A 24,110-nucleotide genomic window follows, 5' to 3' on the forward strand; every position below is an offset into this window, starting at 1 on the left:
AAGCGATTACACGTCTTCCGCTTAGACCGACACGCTAACCGCATATAGAAATATTGTAATTATCACAGTCAAAGTTCAGGGCGAAGGTTAAAGTGCAAGCAATATTAATTAAGATTTAATTGTCGCCAGCAATAAGGGAAAAAGATTGAGAAAGAAAATTCATTAGCAAACACAGCTAACGGACAGAGAAGTGTAAATACTCTTCACTAACTTAAGTAAAACACTTTTTAATTTCTTCAAATTCAAGATATTAATATCTAGAAGTATAAAAATACACAAATAGATTCAATTGTAAGTTTCGATTATGGCTTTGACGATCTGTTAGAGCATTAAATCTTCGACATCACTTAGAGATAATCATCATACTTTATAGTTTTTAATTACAAGCAACTGAAATCACGGCAGCAACAAATGCGCAACATACTCGCCCTAACTGCAGGACATAAGAAATGCCGCAATGTGCCGATAGCATGCAACACCAATGGAAAAAATAAAGGGAGGAAAAAAAATAGTAGCCGTTGGTCAGGTGAAAAATGCACTTTGAGCTTTGCATTTGCAATGCAAAACAGAGACCAAGCAACGGGCTTTGCCTACACCTTAAACGCCACAAATGAAAAACTAATGCTTTTCATATTGAACGACGACGCGTCGCTGGAAAAGTCGTCGCCACACGCAAGCGGACGCAGTCGCAGGTCATTTTCGCTTCGCTTTTCATTGCATGCAAAATTGTGTAACTTTATAGCTGGCCAATTAATTGAGGCAGTTTGCAGAAAATTGATTGTGTGTGTCCAACTAGCGTTATAACTAATGCTTCCTAAATATTCTTTTGGGTATTTTGAAGTCGGCTAGCTGCTTAAGCCAATTTTACAACTCTTTTTTGCGCTACTAAATGGGGGGCGCGAATATGATAAGCTATTATGTGTTTTTACTAGTAGAAGGTGCTTTGTCAAAATTGTTGACAAATAAAGTTGTCAAGGTAATTGAAATGAATTGCCGCAAGTTTGATTAAATAAATTCGCTATAAAGTTTAAATGAAAAGGTATTCTTCAATTAAATAAAAGGATATATTGATATTGAAATACAGATTTATAGTATACATTGACTTTAAATTTATATTCATAAATTATATTATATAACCATATGTTATTTTGCAAAATAAATTCAATATAAACATTCAGGTTTATTTTATGTAATATAAAATTGCAAAAAAAAAACATATTAAAGGGTTTCTGATTTCTCATGTAACAAAATATTTGCTTTAATTTAGCTGTTACAATAAAATGAAAACGTATTTTAACTATTTCTGAATGTTGTAAATAAAGATGCATATTTTTATAATAACCAAATAGTTTAATATATAATAATTATTTTAATTTTCAGTAACCAAATAAAAAGATTTGTATAAATTTGAATCCACTTCTAAACGAATCAGTCGCAATAAAAGAGAACGAACTAATTATACGATATATTTTAAGATATTGGAACTGCACACAGGGTGTTTCATTCATTATGTTTCGGAACCAAATATCGCACACAGCGTGATCAGCATACTTGCCGCGATAAGCGAACAGATGAGATACGCATGTTGCCATCACGTCAAACCGGCAACAATATTAAAAATAATGCGTGCAGAATGTAAACAAAACAATTGATGACAACTGGGTGGCAACGCTGCAATGGAAACTGCGTTGTTTACGTTTGCACCGAGAGCAGAACAAAGCATTGAATGTGCAATTTTCAATGAAAATCAAAAGTAAAATCAAATAAATGCATTCAATTTGAGGCAACGTTGCGGCAAGGACAAACGCGCAAAGCGAGGAAACGATATAAAAGTTATTTGGCCGGCAGCAAAGAGTCTCAGTTTTACATGAGCAGCGCAGGGCAACGCAACGTGCCAGGACGACGACGACAGCGAGCTGCAATAGTCAACGAAACAGTAGAAGCAGAGGTTGGCACAAAAAGGCGAAGTCGATACGGACATTGTTGGCGTGACTGCGGCGCATTAAATCAACGTGTGAAACACAAAGCGGAAGTGCAACGCCGCCGTCGCCACTTGCCACGTCCCTGACCCTCGCCTCGAGTCTCTAGTGCAACTGGTGGTCGCTATGGATGTCGTCGATGTTAACGCCTGGGTAAGAATCTAACGCTTAAAAGGGAAATTTCAAGACAACCGAAATTATGTTTAAAATGCAGAACTAAGAACATATAAAGCGCGATCAATCAGCAGAGATTATATAAGCTTAACTAACTTTGTCTTTTAACTCATAAGCAAACGTATCCAAATTTCATGCAAATTTCTAAAATTTGTCATCCCCTCAAATCAAGAAATGAATGAAAAAATGATTAGCTAAAAGTTTCTATATAGAGATTATATGATGTCTTATCTAACTTCGTCTTACAACTCTAAACCAACGTCTACAAATTTTATGATAATTCTTAAAAGTGTTGAGAAAGTGATACAATTGGAGCAGAAATATAAAATGTTTGTGCCTCAAGAGGAGATCAAAATTGTCTAATTAAAAATAGTATATCCCTTAAATTTCCAAGCACTCTTCTAGCAATATAGTATAATTGGAAATAAGACTATAATAGAATAATATTATTTTTAATCTGTTCCGTTAAGATGTGGAATATTGTTTAAAAGAAATACAATATTTTATAGTTTGAGCTTTTAAGCCAGGCATATCGATTCGATTAAAAGAAATACGAAATTATTATTTAAAAAGGTTAGATAAAATTTAAATTAACACTATCACTATTAAAAACAATAAATATTATTAGATAATTTATACGCGAACTGTTCAAACAACTATTATAGTTATTTGATTACATTTTTAAGTAATCATTTGGATACATTTATTGGTAACTATCAAAAAGAAATACAATTGTGTAAAAAACATAAAGCTCCTAAATTTTTGAAGAGTACCTAAGAAAAAATTTAATTTTCTGTAGTTAGTTATCGTTTTAAGTTGAAAAGCATATGACAGTCGTGCATAGTAAAAGATATTTTAAAGAAGAGATAAAATTGTTTACAGGAATTTTCAATAGATAAGAAAAATTGTGTTCTATAGAAAAAGAGTTGTTAAGAGTAAGAGTCAGCACAATCGGATTATAATCGGACTTAGTAGATTATAAACATATATTAGTATTTCGTTTTTAAACAGTCCCTTAAGTCTATACCTTAAAGGGTTACAAATTAATGAGCAATTTCATATAATAAACAAATAGCTGTTAAATTCTTAGAAAGTTTATTTTCTAAAGTTAGTAAACATTTTAAGATGGAAAGCATATGGCAGTCGTGCATAGTAAAAGGTATTTAAAGGGTATTCCACAATCGAGCACACTCAATTGCGACTTTTTAAATGGTTTTCGGTGAAAATGTCGTTTGCATTGCAAATTAATGAGCAATTTCCTTTGACCTGCGTCTGCGTCTGCGCCTGCACAGGGCGCCAATTCTCATGGCCAGCTTGGCCTTGGCTACGAATCGGAGCTGTGCATGTCACCGCAACGCCTGACCAAATATTCGTTTGTGCCGCATTTGGTGCGCTGCATTCGCGGTGGCGGAGGTCATGTGCTCATCCTGGACAGCAACGGTCGGTTGCATGCCTGCGGCTGGAATAATCGCGGCCAATTGGGTCTCAACTCGACGGAGGAGTGCCACAATGAGTTCAGCATGGTGCCCACCGAATATTTCGAGGTAAACTTTAACTTTAACAACAGTGCAAACAGTTCCATTAATATTCTTTTTTGTTGACCAGGAAGTGCCCATCGAAAGCATTAGTTGCGGCTGGGATATATCGGGTGCCATAACAGTGACGAAGCGTTTGTTCGTCTGGGGCTCGAATGCCTTTCAGCAGCTGGGCATTTGTCAGCGTGGCTTCATGGCCGTCCGTCGTCCGATGCCAGTCCGTCTGCCACGCGATGAGGCAGCGCAGCGCATCAGCTTCGGGTTGCGGCATTGTGCGGTGCTAACGCATGATCATAAAATTTATATATTCGGACGATTGCGCATCATGGATCCGCCACCAATTGAACTGGATATTACGGCCACATCGTTGCATCGCGCCAATGTCGTGAAGATCCAGGCGCACAATCCCAACGAGCTGCGCATTGTGTCGCTGGTCAGCGGACAGAATCATATGCTGCTCAAGTGCATCGATCTGGAGGCGGGCAGCCGGCGACGCATCATCGCCTTGGGCGACAATAAATTCTGCCAGTCGAATGCCTTTCAGTTCGACGAGGATGTCCATCAACTGGCCGTCGGTTGGACCCACAATGCCGTCGTCCTCAAGTCGCACAGCATCCTGCTGTGGGGTCGCAATTGCTATGGCCAACTTGGCATCGGTGGCTTCAGCGAACAGCAGGCGACACCAACGCCACTTCGGCTGCAACTGGAGCAGGGTCAGAGTCCGGCACGTCTCCACATGGGTGCCGAGCACGGTCTGTTGCGGACCACAACCGGCGACATTTATACCTGGGGCTGGAACGAGCACGGCAATTGTGGCAACAATGCCACAGAGAATTTGTAAGCTTATTACTACACAAAGTTGCAACTAGCTTAGCGAAGGATTTGTAATTGAAGTGCAATTCCAATTCCAAGTTAAGAATCAACTTGAAATTAAAAAACAATTTGTTGTCAACTTGAACTTCACCTCATACTTAAATTCTATAGCAATAGATTCCAGCTCAAAGCTGGGAATGAACTTGCAATTAAAAAACAATTTTTCATTATCTTGAACTTAAACTGAATACTTGAATTCTAAAATCAATTAGTAGTTAAAACTGAAAACCAATTTGTTGCAACAATTGTAACGCACTTTTAACTTCAAAAATCTTTGATGGAAAACCATTTAAAGAATTTTATATTAGGCTAAAGTTAGCACATTTTATAAAATCGTTATTTTTTCAATTAAATTTCAGTTTTAACTACCCTTGAAGCATTTGAATATCAATGAATTCTAAATTAATCATTTGACTATAATTAAATAATCAACGCAATCAATTTAAATTTCCATTATACAAAATCTAAACTTCACATGCATTGCTTTCAATGGAGAAAAAAAGAATTTCAATTTCAAATGATGAGTTTGTTAAGTTTATTTTTAACCAATTTAGAGTAGAATAGGATAAGAGTAACATAATTTTATTTACGAATCATCATTAACAATCACGAAAACTATTTCCAGATCGCAACCAACTCTATTAAAGCTGCCGGGATTTGCAAAATTAGCTGGCACTGGAGCTGGATTTTGTTATGCCATTGTTGAAACTGTCGAAGAGGCTATGGGACCAACAACTCCATTATAAGATAGATGCATATTTAATTTCGTACTGTTGACGCTTTAATTCAGTTGTTGTATTTCTTGATTAAAATAAACATATTGTTATCTTCAGAAAAGAAAAAAAAAACGCCTTTGGTGATTTTTATAGTTGCTACCCATTGGGTAGAAGAGCTTTTTAACTTTGTGACTCCAGGCAATGTATGTTACAGGCAAAAGGAGTTATCTACAACCCCATAATGTATGTATATATGTATGTTCTTGACTGTCTGTCTGTGCGTCTGTATGAACACCTTAGATATCAGAGACTATAAGAGATGAATGTATAATTTTCGACAGCACTTTGTTTCAAATTTTTTTCCACCCACGCAAATCGACAAAAATCGAAGTAATACTTGAAGCTAAAAAGGCGATTATTGGTACATACAATAATAGCTATAGTATTTAAGATTCCTGAAAATTTGGTTGCGATCAGATAAAAATTGTAGGAGTTATTTAAGATATACTTTTGTATTGCCGAAAACGCTTATTTAGTACGGGTTTTAGTTGCTTTGGGTGACAATCTGGTATATTGTGAATGAAGTTCATATATCAATATACTAAATATAGTTTTTGGTATATTTTCTGTATTTTTGTGGTATATAAGTTTGTACATTTTATACTAATTTTGCTTTTTTGCTTTGCTGCAACATGTACATGCCCATCTATGGCTTGGCCTGCGGTCATGTCATTGATCTAACCCAAGTCTATGCTCAGCTGTTGGCCGCCAACTTTCCTCAGAATGTAGCATACCAGCAGCTGCAACGATACTCTATGAGGCGATGCTACAACAAAATGGGTATCGAGTATCTCACAGTCGAGCACATTCGATCACATTCGACTGTAGCTTTCTTATTAATAATTGAAAATCAAGTTCGACATGTTTGCACAAATTGCATTATTTAAAGTTCACAAATAATGCATTCTTATGTGAAAACTATATACATATTTATGTCAACTACATAAAATATATGAGCTTAGAGCTTGTTCGCCTGTTGTCACTCGAAGGCTGAATTAAGCGAGTGTCATTTCACAATAGGAACTAAAAACGTTGCTTGCCAGTGCTGCCCATTTTTGTGAGCAACCTTTTCGTTTTTGTTTACATATGTATGTGACAGACTTTTCTCACTCGTTACTTTTGGCAATAACAGCGTGCTATTGTTTTCATTGTAAAACTAATTCGATAAGCAAATCACTAAAAGTCAAATAAATAATTTCAAGCAAAAGAGATCGATTTACGCACAATTAACGTAAACAAAAGTAAATTGCAGAATTTGAGACTGAAACGAAATTGTTTTGCATTAAAGTTTGTGAACGAGTTCGATGGATTCTCACGGTGCCAAAAGATCGGCGGAGCGTGAGTAAAGGAGTTTGTTACAAATACTCGAAATTGTATGGTAATTATCCACTTTGCATTTAGCCAACATGTACGAGCAGTTGGCCAAGAAGATTTGGCGACCCAATGCAATGGTCGATGGCGACGCCCAATCCGAAGAGTTGTCGACACCGATACCGACGCCGATAACGTCGCCACCGCCACCGGCGCCCCCTCAGCCGCAATCTCAGCCCGAGGGCAGCAAGAGCATGAAGCTGCCCAGCGCTGAGTCAACGACTAGCTTTCTGGCCGAGGTGCTGAGCGCTCTCTATGGCGATACGACGGGACATCCGGAGCATGGCAGCTTAAGCTATCACAAGGCAGCCGAGCGTTATGCCCTCACTGGCGATGGCAAGTTGGCCAAGCGATCGTCGGGATCGTCGTCGGCGGCGTCGTCGGGCAGCCAGTCGAGGTCACAGCACTTGCCACCAGGATTCGGGAAAGCAGAGCGTGCGTTGTATGAACGCAACAAATTGGCAGCGGCGGAGGCTGCACGTCAAGTCAATGCCAATGGCAATGTCGGGAGCAATGTAAGTTTCGTTAGGAATGTTTGCCCACGACCGAGTCCCAACATCTTCTCTACTCTACTGTACAGTCTGTGGCGCCAAATGCAAGTGGCGATGCTGGCGTGGCGGGACGTGCAACGCCATCCACTATTAACGAACTGTCTCACATTTATTTGCAGCTGTTGCAGCAACAACTGCCCCAGCAGCAGGCCCAACAGCAGCAGCATCTGGTCGCTGGTGCACCGAACAACATGTCCATGCCCATCTATGGCTTGGCCTGCGGTCATGTCAATGACCTAACCCAGGTCTATGCTCAGCTGTTGGCCGCCAATTTTCCCCAGAATGTCGCACAGCAGCAACACCAGCAGCAGCAACAGTCTTCCAGTGCAGCAGCTGCAACTATACTCTATGAGGCGATGCTTCAACAACGTGTCCTGCAGCAGTTGCAGCAACAACAAATGCAACAGCATGCCCAGCAACAACAACAACAACAACAACATCAGCAACAACAACAACAGTCGCGCACTCCACGTGGCATCTACGGAGGCAACTACAACTTGAGTGGCAGCAACAAGACGCAGCAGCCGGACAGCAAATAATATTTAAATATTTGCTTAAATGTCATTTTTATTCATTCTGTTCGATTTACAGAAATTGTATTTCCTTTTTGTTACTTTTATAGTTTCAATAAATTGCAATTGAAGAACAACACGATGCTGTTTTTTTCTCTTTTTGAAATTAACGGCCGTCAGAAATATGAAAAAGTTTTCAAAATCCAGAGAACGGGTATCTTAGAAATTTCCGCTGAATTTTTCCTTAGGTGACCATGTGTAAGAGAGGGACAGCTAATACGCTCTTTAAACCGAAAGTTCCGCTAAGTAGAAGCTTCCACCGCATCATTCCAAAAGCATAAGAGAGGGACGGCTAATGGAGCAATGCAATGATTCTGAAAGTGTGGCCATATTTTGGGAAATATTTTTGAACAAAGTGCGATATCGATGAAAATCAGCTTATATTGCACTTGCAATTTTGGCGCCTTCAAATTATTTGAAATTTCTTAGGAATTCTTTAAGAAAAAACCAATGTCGAAAAAAGGGAAGGCACAAGAAAATGTTTAAAGAAAATCAATTCAATTTGAACACTTTGTACAAAAATTTAATCGTTGCAGAGCGAGTTGCTTATTATGATGCAAAACGAAAATAAGTAAAGTCAATTGACGAATAATAAACAAACGTATAGAAACAGATAATTTTTGAATGTCCTCAGTGTCAAGTAATTATTACAATTATCATATTCGGTTGTTTTCCGTTTTTAATGTGCTTCTTCCTGCCTTCTTCGTTTGCATCATAAAATCGCATCATCATCGTTTTATATTTCGCTTATTTATTTATTTTTACATTTATCGATAGGCAATCGCGATTACATATGTATATCGCAAAAAAAGTGATTTGTCACATCACAAGTTTTCGGATAGAAATCAGTCTTTATTCTGAAGCGGCACTCGAAGTAACAACAAGCATGGAAAAGAAGATCGTGAGGCTGGGATTTGTAGTTCCGGAAGGAAAACCAAGAATGACTGAGGAACAGTCAGAGTTGATAAGGAAAGCGATTCTAAAGACTATTAAGGAATCCGACAACGCATCGGTTGCTCATTTTGATGGATATACGTGGTTTGATTATTGGCTGATGGTCAAATGTCTCAATCCAGATGCAGCCAATTGGGTCAGAAATAATTTTAAAAATATTCAGTTGAATTGCGATTTCGATTTTATGCTAGTGGAAGAAGATCAATTCCCACCGACTCACAGACTGATGTCAGCTTATCAATATTACATACAAATGTCGGATAATCACATTCTGAGCATGATCAAAGCCCAAAACAACTTGAACACCGAAACATGGTATATCGAACGACCAAATGTGGATGAAATGTACATCCGAATCGATAAAGCATCTTACGAAACTCTAAGAAAAAATAATTTTAAAATAATGTTTGAATTTTCGAGCATCGTATTTGACTATTATGATAAATATACTGGAGGAATGAACACATTCGGTAGAATAAATGTAAATCCCTTGAGTCACTTCTAATCAATAATCCGATTAAAATTAACGAAACGCAGCTCGAATAAGTGACGCAAAGACAACAAAATAGATGTGATTATAGTTTATAATAATAATAAGCGAAAAATATCAAATACTTGTACAACTTGTCAAACAAAAAAGAAAATGAATTGAGTGAATACAATAATTGAAAACCCGAAATGAATGTAAATGCGCAATTGAAGAATGCATAAATAGGGTTAAATTAAAATGAATGTAATGGAAATGTAATAAAACAAACAACTTGAATTTTTGAAAAGCACACAAAGTTTTTGTTTTTAATTTTAAAGAGTGGAGTTTTTTATTTCAGCTGTCAAACTGCGCACTCATTTATATGCAGCTATTTAATATAATCTTAAATTGAAGGAAAAATGAATGTAATGAAAATGAAATAAGAAAAGTAAATTGAATTTTTGGAATACACGAAGATTTTGTTTTTAATTTCAAAGAATTTTCTATTACAGCTGTCGAATTGCGCAGTCATTTATTTAGATGCAGTTATTTTATAAAATATGGAATTGAAAAATGTCTAAAGTGAACGTAAATCGAATGTAATGAAAATGAATTAAACAAAAAAAGAACTTTTAAAGCACACAAAGTTTTTATTTTTAATTTTAGAGTGGAATTTTCTATTTCATCTATCAAATGTAATTAAAATTAAATAAAAAAAACCAAATTGAATTTTTGGAATACACACGAAGTTTTTTGTTTTTAATTTTAAAGAATTTTCTATTTCAGCTGTCAAATTTCGCAGCTATTTTGAAGAATTCCTAAAAATGAAGGTAAAATGAAAATAATGAAAATGAAATTAAAAAAAAAACTAGAATGTTTCGAATATACGATATTTAGGTGTTTAATATCAAAGAATTTTCTATTTCAGTTGTCAAATTTGCGTACTTATTTATTTCGATGCAGTTATTTTAAACGGCTGTCGCGAATCCGACGCGATTCTGACCGAAATCGAATTGTGTGTAATACTGACCGATGAAGACATCGCCAAGAATCCAAAAGTCAGTGTCGATGTACGTAAAGCTGGACATGCAAAACGTGGCATTGCCCTCGCTGAAGGTGCTGATATACGCGGAGGCGGGCAGCTCAAAGATGGTGCCGCCCAGATTGAAACTCAGCACGGGCAGCGTGTCAATTGTGGAGCAGTCAACGTAGTAATCACCATCGATCAGCTGACCACCAATGAGCTGATTCAAGGTGCTGTAAGAGCTGCCCGGACAGGCCAAGAGTGAGGTGCCTGTATCGGCAATTGCCTGACAATTGTAGCACACCACATAGCCACCCATGACGGCGCTGATCATCTCGAATTGCCAATAGCCTGGCTGGGAGACTGGCACATAGGTTAGATTGCCGCTAAACAGTTGATAGTCGATGCCACCGAGCACCAATTGACCGCCATCCAGTGAGGACGCATTGCGTGCCAAATAGAATCCAAATGTGGCCTCATCGATCAGGCCCTGTTCGTAGAGATTGTAGAAAGGAGGGACGACTTCATCGACAGCGATCGTTTGGTAGCCCATGCCCAGAATGCCATCGAATGGGACGCCGGTGAAGCTGCCATTTGGCTGTGAGATCGCCTCGCCGAATGTTTGATTCACAATGCTGAGGCCGTTGATTGTAACCGTGTCGGTGGATAGGACACCGAATAGACTGCCGGTGCCATATTGTATCGAGAAGCCGCTGCCATTTGCCACATACGTGCTGGATGCACTCGCATTGTATTGATTGTGATTCTGGCAGGCGACATCGCTGGCCAGGCACATCACCGATGGCACCCATAGATTCGAGGAGCCCGTATCGAAGACCACATTGAAGTATTGCGGCGGTGTGCCAATCGCAATCACGCCATAGTAATCCATATTTTGATTATTGCTCAGCGATTCGGATGTGTAATCGTTGTCGCTCTCCTGGCTTCCGTTCGAGTTCTCCTCGCTGTCATTGCTGCCATAGTCGGGTGCAGCATAGTCGGGCACCACATAGTCTTCGAGTTGAGCACCCGATGAATGATATTTCTGATGCAGCCAGCGGGTTGCCGCCTTCATATGTTGACGCTTGTGCGTCTTCTGCTGATGCTTCCGTATGGGAATGCGATGCAGCTCGGCGCTGACCAAAGCCACAAGCACCACAACAACTATCAGCCACTTGAGCATTTCTATATTTCTATTTTGTGTTAAGTTTGCCTGTGCTGCAGTCATATTTATAGCAGTCCCAAAAACCAAAATGTTAAAGCTCTGCTCAGAATTGATCACTTTGGCGATTATTAGTTTCAAATTTATCGCAATTGATAAACATTTTGATTGATATGCATTTATTTTTGTTGTGCCTCATTTTATGTAAACCGCAAGAAATGTTGAATTGCCAAGCTTAAAAACTAACTGAACAAACATGAAACATTATTGCACTTACCTAATTGTATTCGTTTCATTATCTGCAATGAAAAAATGTGCCACAATTGATTAGTTCATTAAATAATATACATATGTAACTTTTATTGATGTAAACATTTTTTAATTCATTTTCTGAATAATGGAACTTATGATTCTTAAATCGTTTAAGTTTGAATAAACAAAATGCTTATCATATTTGTATAACATTAAACAATAACTAAGTTGAAATATTTCTATGTATTTTAAAAGAAATATTTAAGGTACACAAATGTTTTCCAGTGTAGCCATGAACCAATGTCGTGCCATTAAAGAAGTATTGGTCTAATCTTCAAAACACAACAAATTGTTTATTAAGCTATTCAACAGAATGAAAGTACGCAGCAAATTTAAGAAACACAATTGGAAACTAAGCTTTGTACATAAACAAATGGACTTTCAATAATTGATTGTCAAGGTCTTTAGAGCGTTGTTATCTAGGCATTATTAATTATTATTATCATTGTGTTAAAATTTCTCTTTATAAAGTATTCCAAACTTATGTGATAAAAATAAATTTACAAAATTGTGTCATTTGTTATTTATTAATGAATAATGTTTGCTAAATTTATTTGTTTGGTTTCAAATTTGGTAGTATTTTATGTTTTATCAGCAAATAAACATAAACAGTAAGAATCAAAGAAATGATTATTTTCACTACATGATGAAATTGTATTTAATTTCATGCCTCATTCATTTTATCATATTGAGATTTTTCGGGGAAGCACATTTCTCAAACGCAATTTGCAGAAAAGAGCGACAAAAAAAAATGTGAGTACATATTTTTGCTTGTTTTGTTTTGCTTTCCATTCATGGAAAATTTTCGCTGTCATCAGCAATATGCCTTTGTGTATATATACGATGCGATAGACGATTTTATGTATACAACAAAAAGCACAAAATCGATAAGTGCTGCTGATATTTCTGACACAATACACAATGATAAACTTTAAGCCTATTCACACTAAGTGCATCTGCTTCTATGATGCGATTTTATGATGCAAGTGCTTACACCAAAACTGCATCACGCGAAGAAGAAATTAAAGGGAATAGACGCAAATCAACCAAGAATGATAAATGTAATAAATTATTCGACTCTAAGGACATTCAAAAATTATATGTTTATACACATTTTATTTTTTAAATCATCAATCAACTTTATTTATTTCCGTTTGACATTATAATAAGCAACTCGTCAAATTGATCGTCGATTTTTTTTTTAAATTTTCTTATGGGTCTGTCTATTTACTTTAATTTTATCGACATATTTATTTATTTATTTATTTTAAAGAATTGCTAATTTTTTATAATCAGAAGGCGCCAAGGGGAATAATCAGCTGACTTCCATCGATATCTCTTGATAATTTTCTTTCAATACTTTCTTAGTAAGAAATTCTTACACAATTTGAAATAACTTTAATGTATTAAGATTAGCAAGTTATTATTAGAATAGAATAAGAAGAATAATTATTCCACTTTAGCTGATTTCCATCAATATCGGACATTTTTCGATAAGTATACTTAATATTAACTAAAATACGGTCACATTTCCAGAATCATTAGCCATCTCTATTTTACTCAGTCGCTTATGGAATGATGCAGCGTTAGAAGCTACATAGCAAAACTTTTCAATGCTAGCGTATAAATAAAGAAAATGCTTTTTGTATTTCACATTTCCAGAATCATTAGCCATCTCTCACACACAATCGCATATTGAAATATGAGGATTTGATGCTACTTAACGGAAATTTTCAATGCTGGCGCATAAATAAAGAAAATTATTTTTGTATTTAGATATTTTGTATTTTATTTATTATTGACATTTTTGTGTAAATATGATCAATAGTGCCAACGAAGGTAAATTAGCTATTGGAGAATTGTGCTATGCAATTGATACATAATATCTTTTTTATATCTTGGGCGCAATGCCAATGCGTTTGTAACCCAAATCGAACTCCAGGTAAAAGGGACCCATGAACACATCGCCCAAAACCCAAAGCGTGCTGTAGTCGGTGCCACGATCGTCGGACAACTCGGTGCTGCCATCATCGAGGCTGGTGAAACCAGAGACACAGGTGCTCTTGTATTGGACCACATAGTCGGATGCCTTCAGGGTGAAATCGTGGCGTCCAATGTTGAGTGTTAGACTGGGCAAGCTGGGAATCCGGGCGCAGTCAATGGTATAGACACCATCACGTTTATCCGCCTCGGTGATGCCGAGCAAAGCATTGATTCGCTTCAACGCTGGCAACGGGGCCACAATCAATGAGGTGCCCACATCGAGAATAGTTTCGCAATTGCTGCAAAGCTTGTTGTTGCTGCTTTCGCCTAGCTGAATGCTGCCGGTGGTGAATTGCCAATAACCGACCACAGAGAGTGGCACATAAGTGAGGCAGCCACTGTACAATGTGGGATCACTTGGACCCAGCAAGAGTTTGCCGCCACTGGGATCGATTGTGCCCGTATTATTGCGATTCAAATATATCGAGAATGTTGGCTGTGTGATCAAGTCCTGTTCAACCAGTTTGTACATCGGCGGCGTCACATCATCGATGGAGATTTCCTGGAAGCCCAGACCAAAGATGCCATCAAAGTTGGCACGACTAAACACGCCCGATGGCAGTGCGGTAATCTCGGCAAATGTTTGCCCCTTAATGGCGAGGCCAGCGATTGTCACTGTGTCCGTGGAGAGGAATCCCTCGAGTATCGTTGGCTGATTGTTATGCGATGCATATTGTATCTCAAAGGCGGTGCCATTTGCCTGATAGCTGCTCGACAAACTCGAGTTGTAGCGCTCCATGTTGGTGCAGTTGTTTGTCGGACATTTCACCGATGGCACCCACAGATTCGATGAGGCCGTGTCGAAGAGCACCTTGAATGTCTGTTGACTGCCAATCTGTATCGTGCCAAAGTATTCCGTATTATACGCATTGCCCAGCGGCACTCGTGGGGTGCTCACTCCATTCACTGACGTCGTCGATTGGCTTTGGGAAACGGTCTCGTTAGATTTCAGTTTTAGTTTTGTGCGTAGTGCCAACATTTCAAACTGCAGATTCGACAGCGATTTCTCGTGGTGTTCGTGATCATGTCGCTCCAACTTCACATGGTGTGCCTTGTGTCTGCGGCGTTTTTGACTCTTTGCCGCTGCCACGGATTCGTCGAGTTGCAACAGCAACAACAGCAGCAACGCTGTCAGCCATAGCATCCAGTTCTGCCTCCAATTGCACTGCATGATTTCGCTGCTCTGGTTATTTGTGCACCTCGAGCCCACGTATTTATACGAATATTAATTGAACTGCACAATGTTGTGTTTGTTATCTTGCGGCATTCTAGAGGATGAACGTGCAGCATTTGGCAAATTCTTCAGTTCTTGTTATTTACACAAATTTTACAACAGTATTTTTAGCCTATAAAATTATATAAACGTTTGGTAGTTACACATTCCAATTACAATTGAAAATTGATAACAAGCAACGATGAAGTTAAATTTGGAAAGTCACTTTTATCCCATCTTCCAGATTGTTAGTGTTTAATAAACTTCTTTAATTTCACAACTGATTATATATTTTATATTCATTTCAATTTTAATAATTAGCACTGGAATTTGTAACAGTTTTAATATGCTGATAAATAGAACGCATTTTAACACGATTCTTTTGATTTTATTAGTTTAACTGGCGCCATCTAGGGCTGATTGTGTAGGTCGACTTGCATGTAGCAGTTAAGTGGCGCCATCTGTTAACTCGCCGTAGCATTAAGCAAGCGTTCATTAGCCAAGACAACCACCCGAGTTGGTTCTTTAGTTCGCACGTAGAGCACAAAATAAAAAATATTTTAAAAAAGTTAAAAAATAAATTATAAACTTTAATGACATGTTGTAATAAGAAATTTAGATTGCAACAAAATGAGACATATGTAGTTTGAAATATTATTTAAGGCTATTTAAAGTACATATTTATATGTTAAGCAAGGTATAAATAAGAGTAAAATTTGTGCAATGCAGGTAAAGAAGATGAGTTGACCACAATCAATTATATTTTTTAGTTCTTTAATTTCCTTAAATGTACTTTTCAATATAAAAATTTTCGATTTATTTATGCTTCATTGAGTCAAGTTTGCTATTTTGGAGGGCAGCACTTTGACTTACAAGTTGAGGACACCCAAGAAGCTGAGCTTAGCTATTTTGGCCAATACGAAATGGTAAAATGAAAGTGATTGCAAAAGTTTGACGCAGTCAGCCGACGTCGCCTCATTGACGCTTTAAATATGCCAAGTTTTATTTGCTAATTGCAACGAAATGGGGCAAGGGATTCGCCTCAAGCTGTCCGGGTGAGTAAACAGCCGCAAGTACTAAACTTGCAGTTCCAATGCTGGCCAAATGCCATCCAACCAGACAGAGAGAGAGAGTGAGAGTGAGAGAGAGAGAGTGAGAGAGGCAGCAGCCGGAGGGCTGTGACAACATTTACAGAAATCACACAAAAAACCGCCGCCGGTGGGCAAAAGTTTTCCACAGAAGAAGCCAATGGCAACGGCAACGTTTTTCCGCAAATTTCTTAGCAAGTTTTTGCCAGTTTCTTTTTTTTTTCCAGCAGCAGCAGCTTATGGGAAGAGAGAAAGGGGGGAGAAGTCGGGGTTACCAATGTTGTAATTGAATTTGCGTCAAGTTCTATTAAGTGGCGTAAACTTTTGTGGCCCCCGGAATTGAACTTGGCGCGCCGCATGTGCATTTTTCATATGTTTATCGGCAGTGTTCAATACATTACCCCAACTCCCCGCGATTCCCTCTGCATTCATACATACCCCTTGATTTGTGTGTACTTTGCTTTGCTTTGTCTGAGGCTGCTCTTGTTGTCGCTTTTGTTGGGCCGCTTTTTCTGACAGTCTGCGAAATGAAAGTGAGTTGCAGAGTGAGAAGTTTGGGCAGCCATTTGGCTGAGTTGCGAACTGTTCTTATCGCCCAATTGCCTGTCATTTGCCAGCGACATGTGCGGTGGTTATCAACCAAGCATTAAATTGTTTTGCCATTTTAGAGTTTGAGAGTGCAGCGTCTCAATCTTGTGTCGTCTTCCAAAAAGTAGACAAATCACTTCATTGCGACTCAACTCGTGCGCACCAGACATATTCATTATATTCATTTGCAAACTGACCAAAATCATATACTACTTGACCAAGCTCATTTCCCATGCAAAGCATTGTAAAGGAAGTTTTCTTTTTTTTCATTAGATTTGCAAATGCCGAACATTTGTTAGCTCTTTGCATTTCCTTTTTATTCTGATTTTTTTTTAAGTCTAGTAGGTCACGAGGCTCAACAATAAAGCGTTAACATGACTTTGTCTCGTAAAAAAATAAAGGAAAAAAAGAAAAACTGGTCACAGCTGCTACGAGTCTGCGACGTGTGACATCAAATATTAAGATTGAAAACGGCAGATGGTGACACATTTTCAGTTTGAGTTTTGTACGAGTATTTTCACTCGACCTTCACACTGCCATAAAAAACGCCTAAAACGTGCGAGTATTTCCCAGTTATTATAGCATCATATTTATGTTTATTCGATCTCTGGGAGTTGCTAGTTGTGAATATCCAAATACATGTATAATAAAAGCTATCAAAATTGGAGTTTTCACAAAGAAACGAATGCCCAAAAGTGTGCAAATAAAACTAACGAGTAGCAGTAAAAAATGTCGAGTAGATGAAACTTTTAAACAGCTTGCGCACATATGTATATCATGAATTGGTGAATAAAGATAATGAACGAGTTATGTAAAATATAGAAAAGAGATACAGGTTAAAGAAAGTTAATCAAACGACGAGAACAAGCGACGAGAGTTGATGAAAGTAACGAGTACAAGAAACAAGCGAAAGCATAGAAATAATTGGCGAATAAACAGAAAATACTTTAAAGTAACAACAAGTTATTTATCTCTAAATATCGTGCTAATCAAGAGCTTAAGAATAATCTTTACTTATTCTGGAAATTGTTTCAGTTTATTTTTTTTTTCATTTTACGCATCATATGATGAAAGTGACGATTCTCATGACATGCAAATGAGTTGAAAATAACTATCAAATGAATTTAAGCTCATGGAAAAGCTGTCTATGATTCCTTGTAGATTGTTATTTATTATCGTGCCATTCTAAAATATTAACTTTAGGTTTAGAAATACCAAAATAACATAAAATAACTTTTGTCAGTTTGGCAAAATCGATGTAGAATTGTTAGCTGAATATAATAACAATTATTTACGCATGTCGATAATAGAATTATGAATGCGATTTGTGGCATGTTGAGCATGTGTTTATGCTCTGAGAGATAACTTGGCCATTCCTGACGCAACGAAAGTGTGGATGGAACTTCTCGCATTCACAACATTTCCCTCCGAGGTTTTGCCTGCCTCTGATTTGGGGTAACAACAATAACAAGTGGGCAAGGCCAATTAATTTGTATTTATGGGAATGGACGCCTTAGCACAATTTGTTTACACTAGCATAGTTGAGGACAAGCAACGATAACAACGACAACTAAAATAACAATAACAGCAACTTGAAGCAGGCAAATGGAAAGACTTTCAGCCTATGTGTGTGTGTGCGTGAGTTGTTTGTGTGTATATAGTTCATTAAATTTTGTGAAATGCAACAGCTGCTGGCTTAATAACAGTACAAAAACCACAAGTGAGAGCGAGAGAGGTGAACTAACAATGAATGCGATGGCAAAACTGTTAAACGCAATTTTCAATTGAAGGCAACATTTTTGCTTTTGCTGTGTGTGAATTGTGCAAAATTGTGCAAAATATTTATGAGGTTGGCTTAGGCACAAGCCAATGCTTCGATAAGGATTTGCCATGGCCCACTGATGACCAGGATGGCCAGGACAATTGACAGGATAAACAAGGACTACTACGAAACTCGAGTTACATGTTGTTCTATACAAATGTATATGCTGACAACTATTTCGGTTTGGTTCACCGATATCCATTCAAATTGTCTCTGCACCTTCTCCACCCAACAGCCAGACGACAGTTATTTGCTTTTATGTGTGTGTGTATGTGTATGTGTGTGTAGTACTGTCGTGAACATGCATACGTCAGTTGGTCGTACAGTTTAGCCAGTATATAAACTTCAACAACACACTGAGAGCATACATCGAAATGCCCCTCTACAACTATTTCCGCACACTGCAAACAAATCCAGCTAGCAAAACATCAACAGCAACAGCAAAAGCAATGGCAGCAGCAGCAGCAGTAACAGCTAGCACAATGGCCGGTCTATGGCGCGTATACGCAATATTGGCACTGGCATATTATTGAGTTGGCAGCTATCGCATCCATTGAAACGCTTTGAGAACTGACACACACACACTCACACACAAACACACACACAGTAGTTGTGTGTAATACATAACTATACAAAAGGCTAAACAGCAAATGTCCTTAACCCCGTCTCATTAAATATGTTGACATGTTGATAAATCGATGTAATAGTCCACTCTGACTCGATTACGAAGACATAAGACTGGCATTTCGATGTGGGGTCACCAAAATAAAGACAATCGCTCGAGTTTTCTTTTCTTTTTTTGTAGTTGTTAAGGATTGAGTATGAAAGAGACATTTAACTTCCTTCAAGTTGGGAAAATGCTTGAAAAGTAACAGCAAATTTATGCAATAAAGTAAATTTGAATAGTATAAACTTTTCTTGTAAAATTTTAAACTATTTTTGGGGCAATGAGGAAATGATTAATAGGAAATTTAAGTAAAAAATTAACTAAATTAACTGCCCAGTAAATAAATAAATGAATTTTTTTTATTGAAAAGCCTGAAATTTTCTAATAAAATAAAAACTCATAAATTGAAAATTTAAGTAAAAGTTGAGCTATATTGAATTAATGTTAGCATATAATTATTTAAAATGTTGATGTGACTTGCAAATAAATAAATAAAAGAATTTACTTTTTAATAGTCTGAAATGTTCTTACAAAATAATAAATATGATATTTAATTGAACGTTAAACTAAATTAAAATTATTTTAAATATTGTATATGACAGGCAAATAAATAAAAAAAAGAATTTACTTTTTGAATAGTTTGTTTATAGTTATAGTTTTAATAATTATAAATAGGAAACATAACTTAACGTTAAACCAAATGAAAATTATTTTAATATACAAGTATTTAAAATATTGATGCGACTAAGGTAGCATATTAAAAATTATATAAAATTATTATAAGTTATACATAATTATTGAAATAAGTAAATAAAAAAATTTACATTAATAAAATATAGTTCTGAGCATTAAGTTTGTGCTCCAAAATTTTGCATATTTTTATGATTTGTATTTATTTGAAGTTCCGAAATACTTTTTCGGAATCTATAAAAATTCCTAACACTAAAGTACTTGCATTTCTTTTGCTTCTCTTTAAAATGATTGATAAAAGCATCTCTCAAAATAAAATTGTTTTAATTTAAATACATTAAGAACTCAATTACCTAAACCGCAACGATTCAACGTTCAATTATGTTTGTTATATACTCTCTAATTTAAATCACAGCTGCCACTCAAAATCTAAATACTTTGCTCCACATTTAAATCGAAGAAAACATTCATGCAAATCTCTTAAAATACGATATGTTTTTTATTTATAATTTTCAGCTGTCTGGCGAAATTTTGCTGAGAAAAGCAAGTTTTTGAAGTTATTGTTAATAGGTCTTAAGCGATTTAAGCACGTTAATCCGGCAGTTGAATCCGTATTGTCTATTGGCTTCATTTAGGGGATTCATCCATTGTCTCTCTCTCTCTCTGGGGAGAGGAGGCCGTCATTTTTGATTTTGCATTTTGTATTTCGATTTGTGTTACGTTTTGTTTTTCTAACTTGTCTGTCTGTCTGTCTGTCTATCTGTCTTTAGACCCTCATCAAAATTGTGACAGAGCAAAAAGTTTTTTTGCTTTAAAAATAAATCAAAACTTTTGCATTCTCGTGCATTATTTCCCCAGATAAATGTGCTGATAATTTGTATGTGTTTTTGCATATGTCAACTTTTGTCAATGGGCCAAGAGTTTTCACGAAAACTTTCTGCCTCGCAGACGTTTGCCAAGTTTATGCAGCCGTTTATGTCTACGTTTTCTCATTGCTCCAATGGCTTGAGATTCAGAGTTCTAGGGAACAACAGATAGAAGAAGGCAGGAGGGGGGGATGGCTTATCTCTATGGACCACACATACCTAGATACAAATCGAGAAAACTGAATGAAATTTCATTTATTTAAACAATGCTAAAATTGCAAAAAGAAGATTGCGATATGGAAATTCAATGAAGCTAATGAATGAAAGAAAATCGTTTACAAAGTTTTTACTTTAATACTTGATTTTAATATTTTTTGAAATATTATTAAATTTAAAGTAATAAATAATATGAAAATTATAATATTTGACAGAATTTGTAGTTAAGATGAAATTAGCTTACTTATTACGAATTCCACACAATAAAAATATTATTAGTTATTTCTTTTTAATCAGAAAATAATTTAAAAATAAAAATAATATTTAGCAGCAAATAAATTTATTCATAAATTGATAAATTTAACATTTTTAACTGTTGATTTATCAATTTGTCAAGCTCTTCTGTTTTTTCCCCCACTTTAACCCGTAAAAACTCAAAGTGTAACTAAAATGAAATCAATCAAAGTATTTTCTACCACATGAAAATGGCATAAAAACTGATAAAGTATACGACACGTTAGCAGAGCCATAAAAAAGTTTGCCGCAAATAAAAAAAAAATACCAAAAAAAATACGAAAATACGAAACTTTGAACCCTTCGCAAGCATTATTTTGATGTAAACAATTCAATTGTATAAATATGCTCAACTTTTGTGAAAAGTTGAGCGCAGAGGATGAGGAGAAAAGAGAAACTCACAACATTTACACACTTTATTTCATAGCCGGGTAATGTCGGGTAATGTGCAAGAAATAATTTAACAATTTTATTCAATCAAAGTGTCGACTCGAATGTCGCATAACAAAAGGCAACTTGAGCAAAGAAATGCAAACTTTGCTGCCACAATATTCTTGCCTCCTCCTCCTTCTCCTCTGCCTTGAATATTGATGTTGAATGTTTTGTCACCTATGTCTGCCTACTTACTTCGTCTCGCTCTCCTCCTTTCTCTTCTCTTTTCTTCTTCCCGTGCCGCACAAAACTTCGGAAGTTATTTAAAACATTTCCGTTCGGATTTTCGGTTTTCGTTTTGCCAAAAAGAAAAATGCGTTTTTCATGCTAATGTCAAAAACCTTAATAGATTCGACACACTCCCCCGCACTTATTTCCCGCCCGCTTCGTTTCCCTCATCATCGTTTCCTTCCTCCATTTCTTAACCTTATCCTTCTTCAACATGTGTTCTGAGATTTTCTATATTTTTTTTTTTTTGGTTTGGGCATTTAATTGAAGTGCGGCAACATTCGAATTTTGTGGGCGTTTGCAATCCTGAGTTATTTCACTCTTGAGAATTTCAATTCGAGAAAGTTTCCTTTTTTGCTTTCTCATTCTCTCTCTCGCTCTATTGGATTGTGGGGGCGTGGCTGGCTGATAGAGCTCCTAAGTGGCTGAAAATGCAGGTACTTTACCAAAGTTAGCCAACGAGAATGCATAAGTGCACTTTAAACTGCAGATTGTTCAATATTTAAGTGCCTATTTTGTTATCTTTGACTTTATACAATATATTTGAATTTCCAATAAAACAAATAAATCAAATATTAAATAGATAAAGATGGTATTCTCTCATATTCATGATAAAACTAGTAAGAAAGCTGCAGTTGCGGTACCCATTTTGAATAAACGGATCGGTATTCTTTTGAAATTTACCGCAAACATACTAAAAATATACCCATGGCTGTATTTGGTATATTAATATTTTTATACATTCAAAAGCTACAATCGGGTGAGTTCGATTGTGAGATACCCATGTTGAATAAAAGCAAAAATGGAGCGGTATTACTTTTGAAATGTACCAAAATAATATACCACACAAATTCTAAAAAATATACCCATGGCTGTATTTGGTATATTGATATTGTGTTACATTCAAAAGCTACACTGGAGTGTGCTCTACTGTGAGATATCCGTTACCGAGTTGAATAAAAGCGGTATTTGTTTTAAAATATACCAAATTAATATACCTCAAACATACCAAAAAATATTCCAACGGTTATATATTACATATTAATATTGTACAACATTCTTCAATTCTTGGTAAGTTTAGTAAAAAAATCAGATAAATATTTAATTTGTTTACCTTATATAGTTTCCACAATTCTTCAATTGCTTGTAATAAATTATATTTTATTTAATAATTCAATTAAGTAAGTATACATCTTTAATAATAAGTGCTTTAGAAAAACTTCTCCGTTCCATTTACTTTTTATTTTTAATATTACAATCTAATAGCGACAGAAATAAACAAACATATTTAATTTGCGATTTTTTAGTTGCCATAATTCTCCAATTGAATTTAATAAATTATATAAGGAATTGAACTTACATCTGTAATAATAAACCTTCTATGCACACTTTTGTTCTTCTTTTTTACTTCAAAATACTTTTTCAATATACATTTCAAGTTATTTTCTTACTTCCTCATATAAATAGTAAATAAATAGATTGTATAAAATAAAAAAAGGATGTAAAAAATAAGTATTCGTCATTGTTATGCTAATTATAAACGCAGCTTCCACTTAAACAAACAGACAAAATTCTGTGGGCAACAACTTTCCATTCTTAATTATTTCGTAATTATTCTTTTTCTGAATTCACCTCATAAGATAATTTCTCTATCGGATAAAGCAGTTCTTCTGCAGCTGCATGTCAGTCTCTACGCCTTTTGTGGCGGGGCCAAATTTAAGCACAATTTAATTTGCCATTTGTTAATGACAACCTGGCTATATGCTCGGCAACAGCAACAGCAACTGCATGCCACACACATGCACACACACATACAGAGAGTAGCACACACTCATAACTTGCGCTAAATGCAAACAAATGAGCATCTCGCAGCAGAAGAGCGAGAGGGGGAAGGGAGACGGTGTCATTTGAAGTGTTGCAGCTTCTATGTGCGGTGTCGCGTCGCTGACAGCAAAAATAAAAATTTTCTCGCTGCCCAGACACCAGCGAAGGGGAGAAACACGTCGAGGGGCATGGACAATAAACATATGTTTCAGTTTGTAATGCACGGCACCATAAAGTTTAGCACTTCAGTTCAGTTCCATTCCTCCCTCTTGGCGAAATCTTCAAATGGTGCAAAAAAAAAAGAAAAAAAGAAACGACAGCAAAAAGAAAATAATGAAAATAAAAGAAAAGTACAATATAAATGTGAGGGCAGCCGAAAAGTATCTG

At 36.4% G+C, this 24,110-nt stretch overlaps 4 protein-coding genes across 5 annotated transcripts; 2 read left to right on the top strand and 2 right to left on the bottom strand.

Moving 5' to 3' along the window:
- The first annotated feature begins 1,674 nt into the window (after positions 1-1,674).
- Positions 1,675-5,394, top strand: LOC117565458 (secretion-regulating guanine nucleotide exchange factor). Its single transcript, XM_034244560.2, has 4 exons — positions 1,675-2,132; positions 3,446-3,697; positions 3,759-4,525; positions 5,187-5,394. Exons 1-4 carry the CDS (start codon positions 2,106-2,108, stop codon positions 5,305-5,307), a joined length of 1,167 nt encoding a protein of 388 aa, XP_034100451.1. The 5' UTR covers positions 1,675-2,105; the 3' UTR covers positions 5,308-5,394.
- Positions 5,395-6,448: 1,054 nt separating this feature from the next.
- LOC117564430 (alpha-protein kinase 1) lies at positions 6,449-7,962 on the top strand. 2 transcript variants are annotated; one of them, XM_034243165.2, is made up of 3 exons: positions 6,449-6,675; positions 6,739-7,223; positions 7,289-7,962. In XM_034243165.2, exons 1-3 carry the CDS (start codon positions 6,642-6,644, stop codon positions 7,796-7,798), a joined length of 1,029 nt encoding a protein of 342 aa, XP_034099056.1. In that variant the 5' UTR covers positions 6,449-6,641; the 3' UTR covers positions 7,799-7,962. The 2 variants fall into 2 exon arrangements, with proteins under 2 accessions (XP_034099056.1, XP_034099057.1); XM_034243166.2 differs by having other exon boundaries at positions 6,456-6,675; positions 7,379-7,940.
- Positions 7,963-10,144: 2,182 nt separating this feature from the next.
- Positions 10,145-11,492, bottom strand: LOC117565457 (lysosomal aspartic protease-like). Its single transcript, XM_034244559.2, has one exon. It carries the CDS (start codon positions 11,459-11,461, stop codon positions 10,223-10,225), a length of 1,239 nt encoding a protein of 412 aa, XP_034100450.1. The 5' UTR covers positions 11,462-11,492; the 3' UTR covers positions 10,145-10,222.
- A 1,961-nt stretch (positions 11,493-13,453) lies between these two features.
- On the bottom strand, positions 13,454-15,061 carry LOC117564574 (lysosomal aspartic protease). Its single transcript, XM_034243415.2, has one exon. It carries the CDS (start codon positions 14,964-14,966, stop codon positions 13,644-13,646), a length of 1,323 nt encoding a protein of 440 aa, XP_034099306.1. The 5' UTR covers positions 14,967-15,061; the 3' UTR covers positions 13,454-13,643.
- Positions 15,062-24,110: the final 9,049 nt, after the last annotated feature.

This window comes from Drosophila albomicans, chromosome 2L (assembly GCF_009650485.2).
Source record: "Drosophila albomicans strain 15112-1751.03 chromosome 2L, ASM965048v2, whole genome shotgun sequence".
Classification (NCBI taxonomy): Eukaryota; Metazoa; Arthropoda; class Insecta; order Diptera; family Drosophilidae; genus Drosophila; species Drosophila albomicans.